At 35.6% G+C, this 18724-nt stretch overlaps 1 protein-coding gene across 6 annotated transcripts in view; it reads right to left on the bottom strand.

Annotated features, from left to right (window-relative positions):
• SLC9C1 (solute carrier family 9 member C1) overlaps window positions 1-18724 on the bottom strand; it is an 85640-nt gene that overhangs the window by 34949 nt on the left and 31967 nt on the right. For all 6 annotated transcript variants that reach the window (XM_073230408.1, XM_073230409.1, XM_073230412.1 and 3 more), the window contains 5 exons: window positions 17013-17138; window positions 14246-14343; window positions 11011-11130; window positions 3357-3552; window positions 154-339 (listed from right to left, as the gene is read on the bottom strand). In XM_073230408.1, coding sequence (XP_073086509.1) covers window positions 154-339; window positions 3357-3552; window positions 11011-11130; window positions 14246-14343; window positions 17013-17138 — 726 coding nt within the window. The remainder of the gene's footprint in view (window positions 1-153; window positions 340-3356; window positions 3553-11010; window positions 11131-14245; window positions 14344-17012; window positions 17139-18724) is intronic.

Below are 18724 nucleotides of genomic sequence, written 5' to 3'. Positions count from 1 at the left end.
ATAAAGCTTATTTGTTAAGGGGATCTAAAATTTTAAATATAAACATCAGCCCAACAGAAAGTGGAAGCCATAAAACTAGTAAACTAACTTTAGTCCACATTATATGAAGAAGTCAGGAGAAATGTGAAGTTAAATGATTTAATAGTTCTTTACCTTCAAAATTCGTAATACTCGAACAAGCTGAAGAAGTTTCATAAAGACCACCATTTGAGTCACATCAAAAGTAAAATCAATGGAATTTGTCTCAGTAAGAATTACATCTATGATGCCCAAAATTATAATTGCTAACTCAAATTTGTTCCAGATATGTAAAAAATATTCCTTCCTCATTGCTGCTATCTGTTGATTAAAAAATAAATTTCATTATATTGTTTGTTTTTTCACTCCACAATTTTTCACAATAACTGAAACATCACTAGTTAGGTTGTCTCTGATCTGCCTTAAGACTCTACTTGTCTGAAATACCAATAAGTAATCATGTAAATTTGAAATTAAGTGGTTGAAATATTGAAACATATATTCCAATGAAGAAAGTATTCAAAATACCTACTATTTTATGATCATTCATTCATTCTTTACTTGAAAAGAACTTATATTGAAAGCCTACTATAGCTAAGAGAATGGGAAGTCAAAGGTGATTGTGGATTCCAGCCTAGGAAACTATATCCAGTGGAATTTTGAAGGAAGAGTAGGCTTGGAGAAGATAAATTTGTTTTGAATAGGCCATTTGAGATGTTTGCACAGTAATTTGTTGGAGAGGTATGGTCATCAGTTGTCTATGTGATCTGAGCCTCCAGATAAAATCTGAGCTGGAGACATGAATTTAGGAATCATTAGACTATGAATGGTAGTTGATGGCAGGGAATGAATGAGATGGCATGGTCTATGGGGCCCTTTATTTTTAAATTCATGCCTATGTTACTTGTGTCATTTTCCATATATTCTGCACAAACTTAACATCTCTCCAGCCTCTACCCTGACCAACCCATTTCTAAGCTCCAGTCATCAGGTGTGTTGTCAGTGTTTTCTCTAAATTTTCCCTAGCTTTTGTTGTTAATTTATGCTACATACTCACTCATTCTCTACTGTGACTCTTATTCATTATTCAAAATTCAACTAAAGTATCTCTCCCTGGAAAGCCTTCTTTCTTTGACCCCATTTTGTATAAGGAACTCCTATTTTTTCCAAAGTACTCTGTGCATTTTTCTATTATAATTTTTAAACACTGATTTGTAGTTTTGATTATTTTGTATTCTTTAACTAGCCTGATCCCCCTACTCACTATGATTCAAATAAAGTGTAGGGGACATTTATATTCATGTCCCAGAGGAAGCATATGCTCCAGTATAAATTAAGAAGTTGTGACACTTGTTTATAAACAAACTCTGAGTTTAGTGGTAGAGAGTCATTTCCCTTGAGCCGGCTCACATTTAGCTGCGCTGAGGAAATTCAGTCTCTGACTCTAGGAGGCAAAAGACAAGATCCTGATCTTGTGAGGTCCTGTTCAATTGACCATTTAACCTCTGTAGAACCTCTGTCTCATTTCTTTCTGATTGAAACAGTGTATAGTTTGGATCATTGTCTTAGCCACTTGAAAAAACCAAAGAGTACAAAGTAAAAAGAGTAAGACTTTATCCAGATACCAGTTATTCAGAGATGTGAAACAGTTACCTGGAGGTCACTAGAATACAGACATAGGAGAGGAAAAGACTGGTGTAAAAGGATAGTGTAGGCTTCAAAAGAAGAAAAGTTTATTGAATATAAGCTTGTCAGAGAATGGTTGGAAGTTCAGGTAATGCCACATCCTGGTTCTCAGATGAGAAGAGTGATAACTCTTCTTCTGAGAAAGCTGAAAAGACCCCTTCCTCCAAAAGGTTGTGGAGTGTTTGTGGAAAAGGTTGAAAATACAAGAAGACTTTTAAGGCAGCAATGAATATTAGAAAGAAAACAATCTTAGAGGGGTTGGATACCAACTTGACTATTCATTAGCTATGTGACTTTAGGCAAAAGACTCATGTCTCTCATCTGTAAAATGCAAGGTACAATGGTTACCTTAAAGGGTTAATTTAAGGATTCGAAATGTTATAAACAAAATGACTGGTATCTTACAGATGGTCATGTATTATTTTTGTTATTCACATAACTGATATTTAGAAAGGCACCATAGAAAGGGGCAGAACTGAACCCAATAGAAAAGATGGTAAAGGATGCATATTGAACAGTGAGAATGAATCTGAAATTCAGTAGAAGGGAGAGGCAAGAAGAGGCCTGCACAGTATTCTCTCAGCTAAGAAGGGGAAGCATGTCTCTGCTGTCTCAGGTTCTGCTGATTGAATGAAGCTATGGCTACACATAGCTATGACAGCATCTTAAACTGGGCAAAATACAAAGAATAACAGAACTAGAGGGATTGTCATATATCATTTAGGCCAACCCTGACATTTTACAGAAGAAACTGAGGCTCGGAAAAGTTTGGTAACTTGGGGAAGAGCTAACAGTTTGTTAGAGGAACCCAAACCTGAGCCAGGTCCACTGAACCCCAGCTCAGTGTTCTTCCTACCGTAGCACATTTTTAGGGAACCATTCCCTCTTACCCTCATGCTATTACTAACCCTAACCCTAATCGCTTTACTTTCTCTTAATTATATGATATCTCCTATAGACTTTCCAACCAATTTTGGATTTATAGCATACAATGTGATTGGATGTGAATCCCAACCCATCCATCAATATCATGTCTCTGCAGGGGCTCTGGTAAAGATTGGCGATTCATTTATTTTGCCCAAATATCAGATATATTTCTTCTATTTCAATATTCTGGCTAAAAATATTTCATACTACAACTTTTTGACCTATGTGACACAATACTGTTATCAGTTTTGGGCATACATTTGCATCATTGAGCAACTACCTTTATATTAAATAAAAAAACAAATTATGAAATATTTTTCAAGTATAAATGAATATCAATCAATCTCCCTATCCATCTGTTTATCTGTATAGTATAAAAATAATAAAATGAACACCCATGTACTCACCACCTTGCTAAGTTTAAGAACATTTGCAATACATCTGAAACTCACTCTGGGTCCCTTTGACACACACCATTTAAAATTTTATTTTTGCACATACAAAATCAATCCCTAAAGTTTGTATATTTTCTATTGAGGCACCCGAAAAAATAACCTTTAAAAATTAAAGTTTATTTGAAAAATGGTGGAGAATTTCATACATTCCTTTAGAATACTGTGTAGCTAGTGGTGAAAAATGAAATCTCTGTGTTAGACACATAACATGTACACACACACACACACACACACACACACACACACACACACACACACATTTTAGATTACCTTTAATAGGGCTTCCAGGATATAAAATGCAAGAAAAAGGTAGTTAGAGTATTTTAATTCATGCTTATAGATATCTCCTAACACAGATATCCAAGAAATTATAATAGGAAACATATTCATCAGTATGACAAGGTATCCAACATACTCAAATTCATCAGTAAATACAATCTTATGGCATACATGAAGAAAGCAATATCTGTAAAAGAAGAGAGTTTTATCTGTTAAAATAAATTGAATTATTTTCATTATATGCTTGTTCTGTTCTAATCATCAATAGGTACAGAGCCCCAGCATAATTCCGGGAAGTAGCCATCATTACCTAACACTTTCTGGTATCCTACTTCAGGAATATTTTAATTTCCTTCTCTGGTTTCCCTTCTTTTTTTTTTCTCATCTTCCTTACCTCTCATTCATTTTTACTATTAATAGAAATACTTGTGGTCCTAAGACCAGGATACTTCAAACTGGAAATATTAAAAAAAAACAAAACAAAAGGATTCCCTCCCACATTCCAATAACTCCACTTCTCAGAGATGACAATTATTAACACTTTGATATTGTTCCCGTCATTTTTGTTTATGTAATCATGATTTATAAACACAAAAGGAATGATGTCATACATATTCTATAAACTTTCCTCCCCTTTCTCTCAACAATGAGTCATGGGCATCTTTCCTTGCCCAGGCATAAAATCTGGAACAAATTCCAGCATGTGTGATAGTGGAACTACATGGATCCACATTTTATCAAAAATTGAAATTAATGTATATGCTTTAAAAAACAGTTTCCATACCAAGTAGAGTGAAATTGGATGAATGGATTTACTTAGGTATTTTTAATCATCCGAGTAACAAAATAATGCATTATTATTGTTAAATGCAAATGAAATGATTAAGCAATTACTGACTGAAGATTGGTTAAGTATAGTATCACTTTCCCATTCTCAGAGATAGATCTGTGTTACTTAGGAACTCAGAACTGTGATACTGAAACTTTGACAATTTAAGGCCTTATTTAAGAACAAGAAGATGAAATTATGAATATGTACATGATCCAGTCCTCAAATTGCTAGAGCGCTCTGAGGCCTCAGGCAGCGTCTGTGGGAGGGAGCAGCCGGGGCGTGGGTCCGCCTTGTGAACTTCACAGTAACAGCGCCTCTGCCTTCTCAGTCCTCTCTCCAGACCGCTTCTCTTTTCTTTCCTCCCTCCCTCCCTCCCTCCCTCCTTCTGCTCCTTCCTTCCTCCTTCCCTTCCTCCCTCTCTTTCTTTCTTTCTTTTTCAAACTTTCAGCTATATTGGGGTATAATTGATATATAACTGCAGATATTTAAAGTGTATATCATGGTGATTTGACGTATGTATCCATTGTAAAAGGATTCTACAAATCTAGCTAATTAACACATCCATTCCCTCACATGATTATCTTTTTGCGGGAGGGTGAGACTATTTAAGTTTTATTCTATTAGCAAATTTCTACTATACACTATGGTGTCATCAACTATAGTCACATTAGATGTCTTACATTAGATCCTCAGACCTTATTCATCTTATAGCTGAAAGTTAAACCTTTTACCAACTTCTCCCTCCTTACCCTATCCCTCAGCCCTGCTAACTGCTTTTTTATTCTGTTTTTAAAAGTTGATATTTTTTAGGTTAAACATATAAGTGATATGATGCAATATTTGTCTTTCTCTGTCTGGCTTATTTTGCTTACCTTAATGCCCTTAAGGTCCATCTATGTTTATACAAATGGCAGGATTTCCTTCTTTCTCATGGCTGAATAGTACTCCTTTCTATATATATATTCACCTTATTTTCTCTATCTGATCATTCATTGATGGACACTTAGTTTATTTTGTGTTACTAACACTTTGAATATTGTTCCCATCATTTTTGTTTATGTAATTATCATTTATAAACACAGAAGGAATGATGTCATGCATATTGTTCTGTAAACTTTCCTCCCCTTTCTCTCAACAATGAGTCATGGGCATCTTTCCTTGTCAAGGCATAAAATCTGAACAAATTTCAGCATGTGTGGTAGTGGAATGAATATGGGAGTGCAGATATCTCTTTGATGTCCTATTTTCATTTCCTTTGGCTATATAACTAGAAGTGAGACTGCTAGATCATACGGTGGTTTCATTTTGAATTTTTTGAGGAACCTTCAAATTGTCTTCCATAGTGGCTATAACAATTTACATATCCACCAACAGTGCCCAAGGGTCCCCCTTTCTTCATGTCCTTGTTAACACATATTATCTCTTGTCTTATTGATAATGAACATTCTAACAGGTATGAGGTGATATCTCACTGTGGTTTTGATTTGCATTTCTCTGATGGTTAGTGATGGTGAGCACCTTTTTATGTATCCATCGACCATTTGTATGTCTGATTTGGGAAATGTCTGTTCAGTTCCTCTGACCATTTTTTAAATTGGATTGCTTGGATTTTTTGTTTGTTTGCAAGGGACTTGAATGAGTTCTTCTGTTTATTGGCATGTAGTCTTATATTAGTTTCAAATATACAACACAGTGGTTCAACGGTTACCCATATTATTAAATCCTCACCCCTATTAGTACAGCTACTATCTGTCAAGATAGGAAGATATTATAGAATTCACTGGCTATATTCTCCATGCTGTACTACTATCCCCATAACCAACCTACATTATGACTGAGAATTTTTGTGCCCCTTTATCCCCTTCACCCTCCCCCTCCACCCACCTCAACCCCTCCCTCATGGTAACCACCAGTCCCTTCTCAGTGTCTGTGAGTTTTGTTCATTCTGTTTTGCTTTGTATTTGTATTTCACAAATAAGTGAAATTATATTGTATTTGTCTTTCTCTGCCTGATTTATCTCACTGAGCATAATACTCTCTAGATCCATCAGTGTTGTATCAAATGGCTGGATTTCTTTTCTTACGGCTGAATAATATTCCATTGTATATATGAACCACCTCTTTTTTATCCATTCATCTGCTGATGGACACTTAGATTGCTTCCATATCTTGGCTAATGTAAATAATACAGCAATAAACATAGGGGTGCATATATATTTTTGGATCAGGGATTTTGTTTTCTTCAGGTGGAGTTACTGGGTCAAACGGTATTTGTATTTTTAGCTTTTTGTGGAAACTCCATACTGATATCCACAGTGGCTGCACCAATTTACATTCCCACCAACTGTGAAGGAAGTGGCTAGCCTGACTGGTGTGAGATGGTATCTCATTGTGGTTTTGATTTGCATTTCCCTGATAATTAGTGATGTGGAGCATCTTTTCATGTGTCTGATGGCCATCTGTATGTCTTCTTTGGAGAAATGTCTATTTAGGTCCTCCACCCATTTTTTAATAGGGTTGTTTGTTCTTTTGGTGTTGAGGTGTATGAGCTCTTTATATAGTTTGAATGTTAACTCCTTTTTGGATAAATCATTTTAGAATACTCTCCCATACTGTAGGTTGCCTTTTTGTTCTGCTGATAGTGTTTCTGCTGTACAGATGCTTTTAATTTGATGTAGTCCCAACTTGGTCATTTTTTATTTTGTTTCCCTTGCCTAAGGGGGTGTGTCCAGGAAAAAAATTGCTCATGCTTATATTCAAGAGATTTTTGCCTATGTTTTCTTCTAAGAGTTTTATGGTTTCATGTTTTACATTTAAGTCTTTAACCCATCTTGAGTTTACTTTTGTGTATGGAGTTAGACAGTAATCCAGTTTAATTCTCTTGCAGGTAGCTGTCCAATTTTCCCAAAACCATTGAAAAGGCTGTCTTTTCCCCACTGTATATTCATGGCTCCTTTATCATACATTAATTGACCATATATGTGCAGGTTTGTATCTGGGCTCTCTATTCTGTTCCATTGATCTATAGGTCTGTTCTTATGCCAGTACCAAATTGACTTGATTACTGTAGCTTTGCAGTATAGTTTGAAGTCAGGGAACATAACCCCTCCACCATCTATGTTCTTCTTTCTCAGGAATGATTTGGATACTCAGGATTTTCTGTGGTTCCATATGAATTTTAGAACTATTTGTTCTAGTTCATTGAAAAATGTTGTCAGAATTTGATAGGGATTGCATTGAATCTGTAAATTGCTTTAGGCAGGATGGTAATGAGTTCTTTACATATAATGGATATTAACCTGTTATCAGATACGTGATTTTAAAATATTTTCTCCCATCCCATAGATCGCTATTTCCTTTTATTAATGGTTTCATTTATTGTGCAGATGCTTTTTAGTTTGATGTAGTCCCACTTGTTTATTTTTGCTTTTGTTGCCTTTGCTTTCAGTGTCAAATCAAAAAAATCATTGCTGAAGCTGATATCAAGGAACTTACTTTCTATGCTGGTTTTTTTTCGAGGAGTTTTAGGGTTTCAGGTCTTACATTCAAGACTTTACACCATTTTGAGTTGATTTTTGTGTATGGTGTAAGACAGTGGTCCAGTTTCATTCTTTTGTATGTAGCTGTCCAGTTTTCCCATTACCATTTATTGGAGAGATTACCCTTTCCCCATTATATATCCTTGGCTCCATTGTCATAAATTAATTGACATGGGTTTATTTTGGGGGCTCTCAATTCTGTTTGACTGATCTATGTGTCAGTTTTTATGCCAATACCACACTATTTGATTACTACAGCTTTGCAATATAATTTGAAATCAGGAAGTGTGATACCTTTAGGTTTGTCCTTTCTCAAGATTGCTTTGGCTGTTCATGGTCTTGTCACTCCATACCAATTTTAGGATTTTTAAAGTGTCATATTCTGGAAGCTAACTGATATATTCAGGAAATTTGATAAAGATTGTTTCGAATAGTATGGACATTGTTTAACAAAATTAATTTTTATGATACATGGACACAGAATATCTATTTATTTTTGTCTTCTTCAATTTTTTCATCATTGTCTTATTGTATTCAGTGTATAAGTTTTTCATCTCCTTGGTTAAATATGTTCCTAGGTATTTTATTCTTTTTGATGCAATTGTAAATGGAATTGTTTTCTTAATTTCTTTTTCTGTTAGTTTTTAAAATCAATGTATAGAAATGCTACTAATTTTTGTATATTTACTTTGTATCCTGCAAATTCACTGCATTTGTTTATTGGTTCTAGCCATGTTGAGACCTGATCCTTGGAAGCAAGAAAAGGTGGTAGAGACTAACCTTCAAACAAGGACAGCTTCCTCTTGTGATGTATTTGCAGCATCTGAAAGTGATAGATTATTATTCTGCAGCAGGGAAGAGCTTTTTCTGTTAGACTGTTCATGAGAATGTGGGTGTTCAAAATACTGTTGTGTCCATCCAAGTTGATATCACTTCAGATCTCAGGATCCTGAGTTTTTTCTCTCAGACCTCTGACATTGATATGGAAGCCCTGTAAATGCTATGCATTTGCTCTTCTTTGTGTAGCTCTAGCTACATCCCCCCAAATTAGATATACAATATTGATATTTTATTAAATTCTATAATTTAAGTTGAATTTTTAATTTAAGAATTATATGTATTTTTCTATTCAGTTTCTTTTGGTGATTGGACTTGTTCATATTTTTGATTCTATTACTTGTCAATTTTAACATTTCAGTATAGTTTATCTTATAATTCATATTGAATAATTCTAATAACTGAAGTTTTAGAGCTATAAATCTGCTGTTATTTCCACTGATTCTTTCATGGTTATTTGTTTCCTTGTGTGCTTGCTCATCTTTAATGACTTCATCCATTGGCTAGACAGTTCAGTATTGAATATTCAGCACTAAATAATAAATGCTAACATTTGTTAAGTGCTTACCCTGTGCTAGTTCCTGGAGTAAGTGTTTCTACACAACTATTTATGTAATCTTCACAACAGTCCCATCAGGTAGACAGAAGAGAACTCAACTAGCACATTTTAGTTACTACTATGAGTTAGTTACTTGGCCAGATGCCTTAAATATATTAGTTATCCTCAAGAATATGGCATAAATTATACTATACCCATTTTTCAAGTGAGGAAACTGAGACCTGAAAGATTAACTCAGCTAATAAATTATAAGGACTTGGATTATAAATCAAGCCATCTGACTCCAGGATCTGTATTACTCACTTCGAGATGAATGATATTTAAGAGATAACCTAAAGGATACATTGACTATCAATTCTCATTTTTCAAATATCCCTTTCTTTAAGTTACATCAACAGAAATAATTATGCAGAAAATTCTAGCTTAAGTCAGTATTGAAGGCTTTTAAGGAAACATTGTGCAAAATATCCTTTTGGCATTTACTGAGTGTGGTGGATTGAAAAGCCACATGGCCTTTGATATTTTATTGAGAAGAAGAGTCTATATTTTCTCCTCAAATCTAAGAAAAGAAATAAAAAGAATCCAAATTGGAAAGGAAGAAGTAAGATTATCTCTATTTTATTTGTATTCATAGATGATATGATTTCATATACAGAAAACCCAAAGAATTCATAAAAAAACAACTAAAGCTAATAAATGAATTCAGCAAATCTTCAGGATATAAGATCAATATATAAAATCATTTGGGCTTTATACACTAGGAATGAACAATCTAAAAAATGAAGTTAAGAAAATAGTTTCATTTGCAATAGCATTAAGAAGAAAAAAATATGTAGGATTGCATTCAACCAAAGACTTGTACATTGAAAACTATGTACATTCCGGACATTCCTGGAAGAAGTTAAAGATAAATAAATGGAAATGCATCCCATGTTCATGAATTGGAAAGCTTAATATTGTTAAGCAATCTACAGATTCAATGCAATCCCTATGAAAATTTCAATGTCATTTTTTTTTTTTGCAGTAAAATTGACATGGAACTGCAAAGGACCCCAAATAGCTACACAAATCTTGAAAAAGGAAAGTAAAATTGATGGGTTCATACTTCTGTATTTCAAAATTGTCCAGTGGCTGTGGAAAACTATTTGGTGGCTCCTCAATAAATTAAACATAGAATTATCATATGATCCAGCAACTTCACTCTTACGTGCATATCCAAAAGATGGAAAACAGGTATTCAAACAAATACTTGTACATGAATGTTCATAGCAGCACTATTCACAATAACCAAAAAGTGAAAACAGCCCGAATGTCCATTAATCAATGAATGAGAAAACAGTGTATGTTGTAACCATTCAATGAGCTATTATTCAACCATGAGAAGAAATAAAATATTGAAACATGCTATAAACTAGATGAACCTTATGCTACAGATATATACTATAGTGTGGATGAAAACATTATGCAGACTTAAAAAAAGCCAAAAAGAAAGGCTACATATTTTATAATTCTATTTATATGAAACATTCAGAATAGGTAAATTCATAAAGACAGAAATCAAACAAGCGCTCTTCAGGAACTGAGGGTAATAAGGAGTGGAGAGTGATGTGAGAATGTGAATGTACTAAGCAACGCTAACTGGTACATTTAAATATGGTTAATGCTTAATCTTGTTATGTGAAATTTATCTCAATAATAAAAAAGTTATTATACTATCTCTTTTTTTTCCTTAAGTAGCTTTTTGTGTGTAGATTAGTATTTTAGTTATAAACTACCTCAAAAGATTTTACAAAGTATGCAGAACATAAACTTTCAAAAATAAAAAAGGGATTTTAAATGAATATAATAGAATTTCCAGTAAGGTACAAAAGCACTTACCTTGATGGGGTCCCTTTTCCCTTTTTAGTATTATACACACACTTGAGCAATAGTTTTCTAATAAATCCAAGAAATTTTATGCTTTCATAATATTTCTTTATTGCCTCAAGACTCATGTATCTAAGAAAAAAGGAAGGAAATCTTTAAACATACTTTAAAAATTTTAGGGTAAGCCTAATGCAGTGTTTTCAGAAAACAGAAAGACTATTTTGTCCAATGATGACTGGGAATGAAACAATTTTCTGGGCATAGATCCAAGTCATGAGACTGTAAATATAAGTAAATATATAAGTATGTAGTAAGATTATGGGGCTTACTCATTTAACAGACAGTATAAAAAATTTGTGGAGGTAAAAATATCTATTATGTGGTATAATTAAATGAGAAAGTATGTATGAAGCATCCAGCCCATCTCATACATCCTCCCATGTCTTTTCTTTTATCTTCTGGGCAAGTAGTCAGGGAATTTATGGGGAAAATACAAGTGGTGGAGAAAAGTGTTAGAATAGTTACTTGGAGAAGTCAGGGGTCGTATAATCCCAAGAGCCATTTTGGCAGCACTTGGCCCCAGTTGTCCGCAGTTTGTGCTGGCGTTTTTACTGAGACAGTTCAGACCTCTGTGCTGCGGCTGGTCTTGCTGAGCTGTTCCCTTGGTTTTAGGAGGAACTTCCCTGCTGCTGACCAGACACTTTTTCAGAGTCTCCATCAGGCGGAGGATAGGGTTCTGTCCTCGGGTGTGAGGTCCTACCTTAAAAATGTGGCTTAATGGAAGGACATGATGAGTTAAGTTCAAAGGTGGAGCTTTGAACTTCATATTGATTAAAATGTTTTCACTCTGAAATTTGGGCAATTTCTCTGCTACTGGGATACTGATATAATTGAAGAGAGTGGAGTCATTCAATTTATTGTGATACAATATAATAATGTAGTAATTACATGGAAAATCATGAATGTGTATATGACTTGATTCATTTCTGATTTCACAAATATTTATTGAATATATCATGCTTGCTAAATACTGAGGATATACCAAAACAAATACTGGCTTCTTCCCTTAAGGATCTAGCAGACTAGAGGAGTAAAACATGCAAATAACAATTGCGGTAAAGTGTAGTAAGTGTTGTGGTGGAGATAATAGAAAACAGGGCACTCTGGACTATCAAAGGGTGGAATTTAATGTAATCTTGGGGAATCAGGAAGCCTTCCTGAAGAAATTACTATCCAAGCTAAGAGCCAATTATTTTTCAGTTCCTATGAAACCTAAAAGACTGTGTTACCAGTTAAGTGTGTGGTATTTTACAGCTCAAATTACTAAGTAATTCAGGCTCCTGAATTCTTATTTTTATCAACACATTCACTGTTTAGATCTGATTTAGGAAAACAGTATAAATATTTAGCTGGACAGTGAGGCAGTGTAACTTTGAATCCAAGTTCTGTAATTAGTCAAGGGACCCTGGGTAAATTATTTAATCTCTCTGTCTGACTTTCCTCATTTGCAAAATGAAGAAAGTAATAGCACTTATTTCATAGAATTTTTGTGACATTAAATTGGAAACACATGTAAAATGTTTTAAAACTGTGTTTGGCACAGCACTAGATAAATATAAGCTCTCTTCAAAATGTTATTTCTCAGACAGTTACACAGATATTTAGTACAGGTCCTGGTGCTCCTGTTAAATACCTCCATTCTTTCTCTCCTCAGACTTTCTTCTTGCCACAGGACATCAAACACATGGGAGTACCGATAGGAATGATCAGCAAAATGACAAAATCAGTCCCAAGGCATCTCAGCAGAGAAGCAAGTGCTGAGTACAGGTGTAATTAATAGGAAGTTCTCTGGGGATTGGGACACCATTTCCTTGATCTTGATATTCCCCCAGTGCCTGGCATATAGCTTTGCACATATTAATATTTAACATTTATCTCTTACATGCATGAACAAGAATGTAATATATTCCAAAATTTGCCTTCATTGTCTCTTCAAGTCTAACCTTTCACCTTCTTCCCACAGTCAATATCCTCTTTGTGTCCATTTACTCGGGGTCCTCATATTGCTTCTGCCTTCATGGAGGGTTTAAAGAGGAAAAATCAAGGCAGTGGGCTGAATTGTTCTATACTGTTTTTTTAAAAACTAACCTCTCCTGGATAATGCAGTAATAATACCTCAGCATGTCATTGATTCATTTAAAAATTTCTCTGTACACTGTGCCTGTCTTCTTCAGAGTATGTATCATGTTGTTTTAAACTGATTTCATTTGCCCAGGCCTCCCCTCCCCCACCATTCCCTTAACATCATTCAGGTCCCCTAAGAATTTTAAAGGCTTGGAGCAAGTGGGCAAACGGAGGTACTTCTACCATACATGGAAATGTTTAAACATTAGTAATCTAGAAAACAAAATTCTAAATAAGATAATATTTTATTTTCAACGTTACAATGATTTGCATGGCTAGGCTTAAACTTACAACTCTAAGACTTTTTGAAACCTGTACTCATACTGCAATGAGAATGTGCCCCAGTGACTGGCAACTTCTCTTCCCAAACAGCTTTATCCCTCACTGTGTACCACAAGCCAATGCATGTGAGTTGAGCCCAGGCTGGCACATCTCGTAGGTTTTGGGGTGTGCACACCAAAGGCCCAGTTTGCTTCTGAGATGATGGCTCAGGGGAAGAGGCCTAAGAACACCCTAGAAATGAGTTTAGGGCTATTGAAGTAGGGAATCTTGGCGTCATTGGTACCAGGAGTGTAGTCTAGAACAAGAAGGTATGTCTGGACTTCGGGTGGACATTGTTGCAAGTGCATTGCTGTTTAACTCTTCTTTCTACGAATTCTATACCCTTCCACAGGATGATCTGAGGGTACTCCCTAATACACTGACTGAGGAGCTCATTCTTACTGTGGAGATTTACCTCTAAAGAAACCACTGCAAGTGTCTGCTGAGTATTCAGAGAAAATGTGTGTTGGGAAGATTCAGCCCTAGTGGGAGCGGGGACAAAAGGAGAAAGGGAACAGCACCCCAGTCGGAAGGAGCAGGTTGTTCAGATGCTCTGAAGAAACAGAGCAAGTCTGGGAAACTGAAAGCAGGTGACTTGGCCTGACTGTGGGAGGGCAGAGCGGACAGCGGCCTGTGTATAATACTGGATGACCTTATAGCAGACAAAAGGTAGAAAACTCGCTTGCACAATTTCCTAAATACTGTGGCTTAGGATGGCAGCTTTCCTTGACAATATACTTACTCTCCCTTCTTGTCACCAAAGCTTCCTGCTGCACCTTCCAGCAGCTGAACTGCCTTCTTGGACAGAATCTCATTCTTGTACTGTCTCTGGTAGCTTGCCTTAAAGAAACATTGAGTCAAATTATTATACAGCATGGATAACAATGACAATTTGGTAGTCCCTGTGTGGAAAAATAATCTGTGAGAAAAATGTCAAAATCTCCAAATAATCTAGTATCTTTATAAAAAGAATCTCGCTCTGGAGTTCAGACTGTGAGATCAGTGCAGAAGTTAGGTCTGGTCTTTGGGTGGAGCTTAACTGGTTTTGTAGAAAACTAGGTTCCTGCAAGATGTTCATTAGGCTTTCAAAAATAAGTAGAGTTCTCTAGCCACTTAAGTGTGGGAACTGCTCCAAGTTGTATGAGCATCCTAAAGTTCGTAATGCATAAAATTAAGGCCTCTGAGAAATCCTACAGTAAAGGATCCTGCTTTAAATCCTTATTGAATTCCATTTCCCCAAATATTCTGACAACAGAACTCTCTTGTGTCTAGTCTATTACAAGCACTGAATGAGCTGTTACTGTTGTGCAGAATGTGGCCCTTTGTTTCATTCAGTCCATATATCAAGATACTGTTCTGCTTCAGACACCACATTTAATGTTGGGAAAAACACTGTCTGACATCGCCCCTAACCTCTGTGTGCTGAACGCTGTTGAGAATCATTGTTCAGACCAACCTCTTAAATTGGAATGTGTGCTGTGATTAGAGATTCCTGGGTTCCATGGAAGACATTCTGTCTGTACAATCATTTATGGATATTAAACCCCAGTCTTTCTCTTGGGGGATACTAGAAAGGATAGAACTAAATTTAAGGATGAAGGATCAAAAGACTATGTGTCTTTAATAAGAAGAATTCGATAGAGTAGCATTCTTCTCCTTAAACTTCATTACACTATTTATAAAATAATGTGAGATTAAAATATTTTCAGTATCCTCAAAGATATACACTGTAGTTTATGGAAAAATAAAAAAGCTGAAAATAATAAGGAAAACTCGCAAAAGCTTAGCAACACAAATGACAAACAATTAGATGTTAGAAAAATGTTAATTCTTAAATGATCATTCACACCAAATTGAAAGAATTTAGAGTAGGTTCATTCCTAAAAATAACTGCCATTTGTTCAGCTCTCTACTATATTATTAAAAAAACTGATCTGTGTATGTTTTACATAAGATTACTTAAGATTCTTACAACAAATTTATGAAGATGGGTATTTTATAGATGAGAAAGGTGAGGCTCAGAGAGTTAAGTAGTTTTCCCAAGTTCACATTAGGAACAGTTCTCTCTGAACCTAAAGCCTGTCTCCCCTCTCACCCATTATGGCTGCTGCTTCTCCTGTACCACTGATTTCTTCTGTTGTACTTTCTCTTCTAACATGCAGTAGTAGAGAAGATATTGCCCCAGTTAACAAGAACAGGCTGAGATTTAAATAAAAACTCTCAAAACTTTGAAAACTGTAATAGACCAATTAATATTATTGTCGGGAGCAGCAAACATTAGAATTGAGATGGCAGGAACAAACCAAGATAAGCATGAAAATATGTCTAAAATGAAGGACTAAAAAGATATGAAATCAGATGATCTAACAAAGAAATCCAACCTATTTTGAAAAATAGGATTTCCTGATTAAGATCCAACACCTGGAACAAAATCAACCAAGATATACTATAGAAAACAAACATTTAAGGCAAGAAGTAAAAAAGGTACATGGTATGTATATTGCAGAATACATAGAATATCACAAGAAAAAAGAATCTAAGAGGCCACTCAGTTAGCATAAATTGCCTGTTTTACAAATAGGGAGAATAAAGACTAAAAAGAGTAAGCCTTGAGTCATACATCATTTTAATAATGAAAGCAAGACTCAAAATGGTGTTTCTGCATTGATTTTGAGGGATCCTAAATGCTCTCTTTTCCTGAAATAAATAAAAAATCTGAAAGGAACTGAAAGACGCGATCTCATAACATCTGCTGATGAACAAAGCACCACAAGGGCATAAGTTCATCCACCGTGGCACTGCTTTGATTACTTAAAGAAGTTATTTAGGTTCTTGGAAAATCTGCCTTTGAGAATCAATTTGTCTGCCAGGACTACTGCTGAAGAGAGAACAATCCTACCCTATAGTCCTTCCATTCCCCAAGTCAGATAGAGCATGCAGAATGGTTAGAGTCCTGTATGGCTGGAATAGCTGAGAAATGCATGACAGTTTCATATGCAATCAGAAGGCCCAACAAGAACATTTTGAGAGCACAAGTCATGGCAACTAGTCAAGATCGTGAGCTGGATAGAAAATAGTAACTAAGTTATTGGCCATTTCCCACATAGTCCTGTATGTTGCTCTGCTGCAGAGTTTCTATATTCCAGGCTTGATATGAAAACATATTACCCTCAACCTGCAGTTATTAGCAGACTGTGTGGTATCCTTCCACAAAAAGCTGGCTTGGACCCAGAGGGGCAACATCATGGAACTGACTACATAACATCCTGTCAATGGGAACTGTGAAATCCCCAACTCCTCCTGAAAAATACCTTTTGCTTAAGCTAATTAGAGTGAATTTTATTTCTTTTTTCTTTGCAGTCAAGCTGGTTCCTAAGACAATGTCAAACTTCCCTTTTCCTCTGTAACAATCTATTAAGCATAATCAAGATGTCTTTAAAAAGGGATAAAGTTTTCAGTACAATTTTGGGTCAAAAAGTAATTTTGAAGGAATATAATAAAGTACTAACTATTTGTGCTGACAAGAGACGCCTTTTGGCCAACTCCATTGTTTCAATGTTAAGGGTCTCATCTATTTCCTTGTTACAGTCTGGACATCTCATCTTTTGATGGCCTGTTGCTTCTCCTTGGTTCAACTAAGTAAAACACAAAGCAAGAGAAAAAACTATGAATATTAACATATTTGTTAGCATAAGCCTCAACCAATCCACATACCAGTTTGGTTTAAAAAATTATAGAAAGTTTGTGAAAAAGATGTTCACATGAGTTTCCTCATCATTTGCAGTTATCTAGAAGATAAAATAATGGCCAGTTTTGGGGAGTTATATTTTTACCTTTACTTTGAATTAGTAACAGTTTATAAAAGCTACTACATATATGATCACACTTTAAACCAATGGTTCTGAAAATGTGATTCCCTCAGCAGCCTCAGCATCGCCAGGGAACTGTTGGAAATGCACATTCTCAGACCCCACCATGGACCTACTGAATCAGAAACTCTTGGTGACAGGCCAGCAATCTGTGTTTTTACAAACCCATTCCATGGTTATGCTGCAGCTACAATTTGACAACCACTGCTTTAAACTGATCACTTATGGTAGACTGGAAAGCAAACTTGGATTTAAGTGATGGGAATATGGATAACTGCATTTTACAGTTGAGAAAAGCTGAAGCTGAGAGAAAGAAAAAGATTTGCTCTAATTACAAAGCTATTAAGTGACAAAGCTAGGATGTGAACCCAGATTTTTTTAGTCCAAGGCTAGTGCTCTATCTATAATAGTGCTCCTATGATACCCATCACATCTGCATAGTAAAGAAGAGAAAGCAGTTGTTTGATTATCTGCCTTCTGAAACAGATCAAGTACAAGAGTGGTGGTCTCAACCCTGATACAGCATTAGAATCAGCTGGATAAATGGATTAAAAATACATATTCCTAGGACCCTCCTCAGACCACTTGCATCAGAAATTTCCTGGGTAGGGGCTGGAAAATCAATTCAAACCTTAAATTCAGATGATTCTATGCAGCCAGATTAGCAAAAAGCCACAGTCAGATATTGGGAGCTATCATAGAAAAATCCCTGGATTTCATCTGTTACTTGTCTCATCCAGAAATCCTGGCAGGATTCCTGCAGCAGAGGGCTTGGTTCTGAGTCCCATTCTGGAGCTTCAAGCACCAGCTAGTGGATAGGAAGTGGATTTTAGGGAATTCTATTTCATAGAAACCAATTATCTTACATCTACTCTCCTAAAAGCAGGCCCCTCATGTTGTGTGATGAAGGAAAACATTGTACTGAAAACTGGACATGACACAGGAAATGGCAAAGCAGCAGTGGCCCTGAGGCCCCAGAACAACTTTCATTATTCCTCCTTATGGCAGTCATGACTGATTGGTGAGTTACATGCTTGTAAATGAATAAGAAGTCTGACTGCAGAGATTCTCAAACATAGCTCAGGAAAAGGGGTGACATCTTCACCCCATATAAATTTATGACACTGGCTTTGAATTCTATATTATATTAAAAAATATTAACCAGAAGCTAGGGCCTATTAAGTATTTGGCATATACAAAAGCCTAAATATATGACTAAATGCTGAATTAAGGCACCTGTCTACCCTTAATCTAGTAAAAAGCTTGTCATTTTCTAAGACCCACTCTTCTCTTTTTATGATATCTTTTAAAGGCAGCTCCAATTATACTTTTGGAATTTCACCATATATTTT

The sequence above is a fragment of the Manis javanica genome, chromosome 3 (genome assembly GCF_040802235.1).
Source record: "Manis javanica isolate MJ-LG chromosome 3, MJ_LKY, whole genome shotgun sequence".
In the NCBI taxonomy this organism is placed as follows: Eukaryota; Metazoa; Chordata; class Mammalia; order Pholidota; family Manidae; genus Manis; species Manis javanica.
Note: the sequence above shows the minus strand (reverse complement) of the source record. Positions and strands in the feature narration are given on the sequence as shown.